Source organism: Macrobrachium rosenbergii, chromosome 27 (assembly GCF_040412425.1).
Source record: "Macrobrachium rosenbergii isolate ZJJX-2024 chromosome 27, ASM4041242v1, whole genome shotgun sequence".
Taxonomy (NCBI): domain Eukaryota; kingdom Metazoa; phylum Arthropoda; class Malacostraca; order Decapoda; family Palaemonidae; genus Macrobrachium; species Macrobrachium rosenbergii.
This window is the reverse complement of record NC_089767.1, coordinates 36,597,009-36,604,508: the sequence shown is the minus strand read 5'-3', so window position 1 is coordinate 36,604,508 and position 7,500 is coordinate 36,597,009. Positions and strand designations below refer to the sequence as shown.

The 7,500-nt window shown below is 36.4% G+C and overlaps 1 protein-coding gene across 7 annotated transcripts in view; it reads left to right on the top strand.

Moving 5' to 3' along the window:
* The window catches only part of LOC136853642 (inter-alpha-trypsin inhibitor heavy chain H2-like), a 245,366-nt gene that overhangs the window by 184,681 nt on the left and 53,185 nt on the right, over positions 1-7,500 (top strand). For all 7 annotated transcript variants that reach the window (XM_067129473.1, XM_067129477.1, XM_067129476.1 and 4 more), the window contains exon 4: positions 3,247-3,356. In XM_067129473.1, coding sequence (XP_066985574.1) covers positions 3,266-3,356 — 91 coding nt within the window. In that variant the 5' untranslated portion in view covers positions 3,247-3,265. The remainder of the gene's footprint in view (positions 1-3,246; positions 3,357-7,500) is intronic.

The following is a 7,500-nucleotide window of genomic DNA, read 5'->3' as shown; positions in this document are numbered from 1 at the left end:
CAATTATGTATATATGCATTATGGCATCGTTGGTATTTGACGGTGTAAAATTATATTAACATATATTTACATTTGCTGAAAGAGAGATAAATATGTATTTACAGATATATATACATGCATACATATATATATATATATATATATATATATATATATATATATATATATATATATATAAAACAAGTATTTACTAAGAGGAGAGAGAGAGAGACAGACAGAAAGAGCTCACTTATAAAAGCATTTTGTAGAATGAAAAGCAAGGAATTCCTGAGAGAGAGAGAGAGAGAGAGAGAGAGAGAGAGAGAGAGAGAGAGAGAGAGAGAGAGAGAAAACTAACACAGATAAATACAAAGCGAATTGGGAAAGAGAGAGAGAGAGAACTACACAGATAAATACTAAGCGAATGAGAGAGAGAGAGAGAGAGAGAGAGAGAGAGAGAGAGCGAAAACCATCAGCACTAATAACTCAGCAGAAATTGCCCACAACCACGCTACTCCCGTAGCCTCGTGGTGATCGTATTTCAAATGTCATTGGATTCGCAAGCTATTTTTAAATGGGAGACGGTGAGAAAGGATGGGACCGGAGGAACCCATCACCACAGTGCGTATATGGCCTTTAGGGGATCCTGTGACTTACTCACACCGTGAGTCCTTGAGTCTCTGAGTCTTTGAGAGTCAGTGTGGAACACCCATAAAAATGTTGGAGGTGACAGCGAACCTGGATATTGTGTAGGTGAACGTTTCAAGAGATTGTGGGAATCTTTTTTTTCTCTCTCTCTCTCTCTCTTTATCCGTCCATTTATCTTTCTTAGTTCCTGTATCTGTTTATGCTACTACTCTAAATGATTTTCCGAACTATCTCTCTCTCTCTCTCTCTCTCTCTCTCTCTCTCTCTCTCTCTCTCTCTCTCTCTCTCTCTCTCTGTCCGCCTATTTGTCTTTCTTTATCCTTGTCTGTTGATGCTTTCTCTCATTAATTTTCGGAACTAATCTCTCTCTCTCTCTCTCTCTCTCTCTCTCTCTCTCTCTCTCTCTCTCTCTCTCTCTCTCTCCCCGTTTATCCGTCCATTCATCTTCCTTAGTTCCTGTCCCTGTTGATGCTTACTCTAAATTTTCCGAACTAATCTCTCTCTCTCTCTCTCTCTCTCTCTCTCTCTCTCTCTCTCTCTCTCTCTCTCTCTGTGTTTGTCCGCCCATTTGTCTTTCCTGATCCTTGTCCGTGTTGATGCTTACTCTAAATAATTTTCCGAACTAATCTCTCTCTCTCTCTCTCTCTCTCTCTCTCTCTCTCTCTCTCTCTCTCTCTCTCTCTCTCTCTCTCTCTCTCTCCCCGTGTGTGTTTGTCCACCCATTTGTCTTTCCTCATCCTTGTCCCTGTTGATACTAAATAATTTCCAGAGTTAATCTCTCTCTCTCTCTCTCTCTCCTCTCTCTCTCTCTCTCTCTCTCTCTCTCTCTCTCTCTCTCTCTCTCCGTGATACCCACTGACCGCCTTATTAATTAGCAAAGAACGAATCTTTCTTTCAGCACTCTCACCGTTGTTTTGCCGCAGAAGATAGATAGATCTATTTCAAACTTCCTACTCCCCCTTTTGGGGCGTTCGTGGAAGATAGTAAATGCTTCTCCGCGCTTTGTAAATTTGCTTTGTGGCTCACCTTGGAGATTATTTTTGTTGTAGTTGGTTTTTATTTGAGTTTCAACGTTACGGTATTTATTATTATTATTATTATTATTATTATTATTATTATTATTATTATTATTATTTTAGAGGCTGTCATTTTTATTAAACAGAAGACCGTTGACCTGCCTTAGAATCTTGCACAGAACAGAATTGCCACTTAAGGCAAAAGCAAAACTGTACGAAGAGAATAATCGATTGAAAATGAAACAGGTAGAATTAAAGACAATTGAATGAAGCAGCCGATAAAAATATGAATATGAAAGTTACATCAAAAGTTCTTTATCATCCTCTAATTCTGCATCATTCGTGTTGCGCACTTCCAGACAACGCGTCCCTTTCACGGAACTCATTAACCCAAATGCGCGCCATCAATAACAGTTGTTTTCCTTCGGTGTCCTTTCAACAAAGTCCTTTTGTCTGTTCCTTGAAAGACCTGTTGAAGTCCCACGTATACGGGTTTTCGGCTACCGAGTAGGGCGTCGTCATGCGAGGCCCAGCCCCCACCTGACGTAATTGGGGGATTTTATTAGTGTTTGTGGTGGGTTGTTTTTCAAGGATTTCGTAGATCGCATGGCATTTGGTTCAACACCCCGTAGGGTGGTAGGGCCGTCAGTGCACCTCGTGCTGTGCACCGTAGGCGTTACTTAAGGTTCTTTGCAGCGTGCCTTCGGCCCCTAGCTGCAGCCCCTTTCGTTTCTTTTACTGTACCTCCTTTCATATTCCCATTCCTCCATCTTACTTTCCAACCTCTCCTGACAATTGATTCATAGTGCAACTGCTTTGAGGTTTTCCTCCTGTTACACCTTTCAAACCTTTTCCTGTCAATTTCCGTTTCAGCGCTGAATGACCTCATAGGACCCAGTGTTTGGCCTTTGGCCTAAATTTTATATTCATTCAGTTCAATAAATTCACTTGGTTTAACAAGTTTTATTCTTAGGGAAATGTGCGTTTTCGTATCCCAGGTGCTGTGAAAGTATGATGTTTATAATTTGATAGAAGACTTATTTTTGTAAAGTGCATCTTTTTGAGTAAGGTGTCTTTTCTTTTTCTCATAAGACAGGATTTACAAGCACATGCTGAGCAAATGCAGAAATACCGAGGTATTTTTGTATGTAAATGCTTGCTTAAGCACAGTTATATTATGCATGGTGTATATATATATATATATATATATATATATATATATATATATATATATATATATATATATATATGTATGTGTGTGTGTGTGTGTGTGTGTGTGTGTGTGTCTGTATTACGTATATATATATTTATATCTATATTTATATCATATATATCTATCTCTTGCTTTCTATAGCTAATGCCTATATATTTTATATATATATATATATATATGTATATGTATATATATATATATATATATATATATATATGTATATGTATATGTATATATATATATATATATATATATATATATATATATATATATATATATATATATATATATATACATATACATTCGCATATACATACAGTATATATCATGCTTTCTTTCTCAGAGGCTATCACGATAATCCTACTATAAAGTCCTGACCATTTTTTCCAGAGGGTCCTACTGCCACGCCATGTGGGATGGCATCCTGTGCTGGCCTCCTTCTCCGTACCAAGCCGTGGCTCTTCTTCCTTGCCCGCCCAATGGCCTGAGCTCGAGGGGCAGTGAGTATTGCGTTGTATTTATTTTTAGTTTTTTTTTTTTATTTCCTCACTCATTCCGGCGTTGTATGACTTCCGTGTGTATTTTTAGATTAGCTATAAGCAATCTGAGATGTTAAGGAAGACAGGATTTCATAACTGCTTCTTATATTTTCCACCCGCGTATTTTATTTTTTTTTTATTTTTGTTTCTAGAAGCGTTGTCTTTTACACTTTGTCATGTACGTTTTGTTTTGATTGCTTAATGAACTTCTCGGTACATTTTTCATTTGTCCTGGAATCATTGTATCTTTCATATAACTCGTGTTATGTTTAAAATTGCTTAGTGAGATTTTTTGTCACATTTTTTCAGACATCCTGTGTGTATTTTTGTCACATTTCTTTAGATTGAGAATGCTCCCACAATATTTCTCCATTTGACTGTATTCTGTGTGTAAAATATTTTTTAGTTGAATAATTGAGTTTTTTTCTGTTTATTTATTGTCTATATCCAACAATTTTCCAGCCTTCAACGCTAGAACGTCTAGCCTTGTTTTTGTGTTGAATGGGATTACAAGTACTCCTCTCGCCTCCTGACTTTCCAGCCTCCAAAGCTCGAGAATATTAACTTTCCTTTCTGCTTCAAATGACATCCAGGTTTCTAACCAACAGATCTTCTCTCGTGTGTTTTTTGGTAGCTTTCTGCCTGATAATGCTGGTACAACATTTTGCCATATTCTTTGACTCCCGTGACTTTCCAGAATAAGCTCTGGAACTTCAGGGCCACTGTCATGCGTGTATCTGTGTGTGTGTGAGAATTTTCTCTGATATTTAACAAATGACTTCCTTGAGCCAAGTCTTACATTTAACTGTCCTAATGCCTTTCAAGGGTATCTTTGTTTAAGAGCAGTAAATACGAGAGGTTTTCGTTTTGTGGAACTGACAAGATAACTCAAGGACGATCGTGATAAATGTGTTACCGACCGCTGCTGTGCCCTTCTCGTCCTTCAAAAATAAGAATAGCTATGCTACGCTCTCCGGGCTTTTTTCACACTCAATTTAATGTGAAATTAAAGTCACTTAGTCTTGAATATCTCTCAGGTTTCAGCTTCTTGTGGAGTTCTTGCATTCTTGTCAAGTTTATCTTGATTTGTTTCGTCTTGTAGGATAATGTTATTGCATTTACTGATACTCATTTCAGCTTTTTCAGCTCGTAATTTAAAGGTTTCTTGTTGGATAATCTCATATCTACTGATCCTTGTTTCAATTTTTGCAACGCTTATCGTAAAGTTTTGTTAAGTGTTCGTACACTAAGTGGCAGCTTGTCAAGAATATTGCTGATTAAATTCTGTATGAATAATTTGGGATAACATTTTCTTAAGTTAATAGCGGATTTCTTGAAGAAGTGCTGGCCTAAAGCATTATGGGAATAAGTTGGTGTTTGAAAAGGGCCGTTGTTATTGGGTTCATGTACCAGTTATATATTTTTTGTGGGCATGGTGGTGGTTTAGGTTCCAAATGAGTATGTATAGTGGTTTAGCTTCCAAATGAATATACATGCTCGCAAATAATACACAAACAATACACACACACACATGAATGTTGACATGACGGTTGTTAGAGTAATACACACATGAATGTTGACATGACGGTTGTTAGAGTAATACACACATGAATGTTGACATGACGGTTGTTAGAGTAATGCACACATGAATGTTGACATGACGGTTGTTAGAGTAATGTTCGCAGAAAGAGTACCAAAATTTTTTGTTGAAGTATCTTTGGCATTAAAGAATACAGGAAGCTGCGTTTGCGAAAAATGGTTCGCTGGTATAGTGGTTAGTGTCATGGCATGCCACTCAGATGTCGCGGGTTCGCGTCTCCCCCGGGCGATGAAAAATCACTGGCTCTGCATCACGATCAGTTACTGCTGCAGTGTGGGGGTCTGCTACGGTGGGAGGTTGAAACCAACATTCTTTGGAAGCTTGAATTTCAAGTCAATGGCCCCTTTATTGTGCTTGTTCCGTGTGAATAGGTTTCATCTACTGAAATAATAATAATAATAATAATAATAATAATAATAATAATAATAATAATAATAATAATAATAATAACGAGTTGGGCAAATTTCTCCCGAAATCTATTTCTGCTTCCATTTTGCCCCTCGCAGTCATGCCATAATTCTCTGAAACAGAGCGAGAGACTTCATAAAACCTGAAAAGTTATTTCATGTGTGAATGCTGAGCTAGGACAGCTTTTTTTTTTCATATATATATATATTTTCCGTGAGGTACAGTTCGAAGCCAACTTTTTTTTTTTTTTTTTTTTTTTTTTTTTTTTTTTTTTCAAGGGAAATGTGCAGAGCGCGTTTTCCGAAAAGCGATGTCAAATTTTTTACAGTGCTGGATTATTTTTGTAGTTTTGAGTCTCTCTCCCCCGTGCTTCCATTTTCAGCGACGTCCAAGATTTTCACCGATTTTCTAGGTCGATAGATTAATTTACTGATATAAAATCGATCATTCTCAAGTTTATGAATGTACTGTATATGCCTGTTATGCATATGCGTTTGTCTACAGTTTATAAAATATAATTTTTGTTCTCACATTACGCAAGAATGAAATAAAAAGCTCTCTGAAACACCGCATGCAAACGAAGGAAACATTACTAAATTAAAGTTATTAAAATTAAAATTATTGAAGCTTCTCTACTAAGCAACAACTACGCACGAACATTGGAAATCTAAGCAAATAATTGCAGGCAGTAGCGGCAAGGAACTTGAAGTGCAAAAACGAGGCGACGGACGAAGTTTTGATGAGGACCGAACATGTGGAATCTCTCTCTCTCTCTCTCTCTCTCTCTCTCTCTCTCTCTCTCTCTCTGGGGAGAGAGAGAGAGAGAGAGAGAGAGATTAAAAAAAATGTTTTCAAGTGGATTTCCTGTACCTTGAATAGGGGAGAAAGAGAGATATATATATATATATATATATATATATATATATATATATATATATATATATATATATATATATATATATATATATATATATATATATATATATATATATATATATATATATATATAGTGTGTGTGTGTATATGTATACATATACATTATATATATATATATATATTGTATATATTATATTGTATATATTAGTCCATTATTAGTCTTGCCTCACCAACAGAGGCAAGCTAGTTTTGAAAGCAGTCCTTGAAAATCAGTTGTGCCTTAGTTGCCTGAAGCAGAGATTCACGTACCTGGTAGTTAGACAGTTGCGGTGGGTGACAGCCATGATTAAGATGGGCATATGTTCCAGAAATTTGATTTAATAGTTTACTGAAACTGACAGCCATTGAATATTGAAAATAATGAAGGACGTGAACTGCTCTCTCTCTCTCTCTCTCTCTCTCTCTCTCTCTCTCTCTCTCTCTCTCTCTCTCTCTCTCTCTCTCTCTCTCTCTCTCTGAATTGGTATTGGATATTAATCGTATTGTAGAGGATAATCACGCAATTACTTTAGCTTTAATATTTAATTCACGATTTCCCCCAGAGAAGTAGATAAAATGTTCATATGATAATAATGTTGATGAAGAAAATAAGGGTAAAAAGAATAAAATTAGACAGATAGTCATTGTATAATCCTCGATTAAATTGACTCAGAACTTGCCTTTAGCTAAAACAAAACTTAGTAAACAGTATTGAAATGAAATCGGCACAACGAAACAAAAAACAGCATAAAGCAAAATGTAGAGAGAGAGAGAGAGAGAGAGAGAGAGAGAGAGAGAGAGAGAGAAAGTTTTAGGTGAAATCTACCATAATGAAAAGAACGATAGAAATATGTACGAAACACATCAATAAACAGGTGATACGCCTTCACAAACAGAAGAGAGAGAAAGAGAGAGATTTAGTTGAAACACATAATGAAAAAGAGAACACTAGAAATATATACAAACAACATCAACAAACAGAAGATACGCCTTCACAAACAGAGAGAGAGAGAGAGAGAGAGAGATTTAGTTGAAATCTGCCATAATGAAAAAGAGAACACTAGAAATATATACGAACAACATCAACAAACAGAAGATACGCCTTCACAAACAGAGAGAGAGAGAGAGAGAGAGAGAGAGAGAGAGAGAGAGAGAGAGAGAGAGAGAGAGAGAGAGAGAACA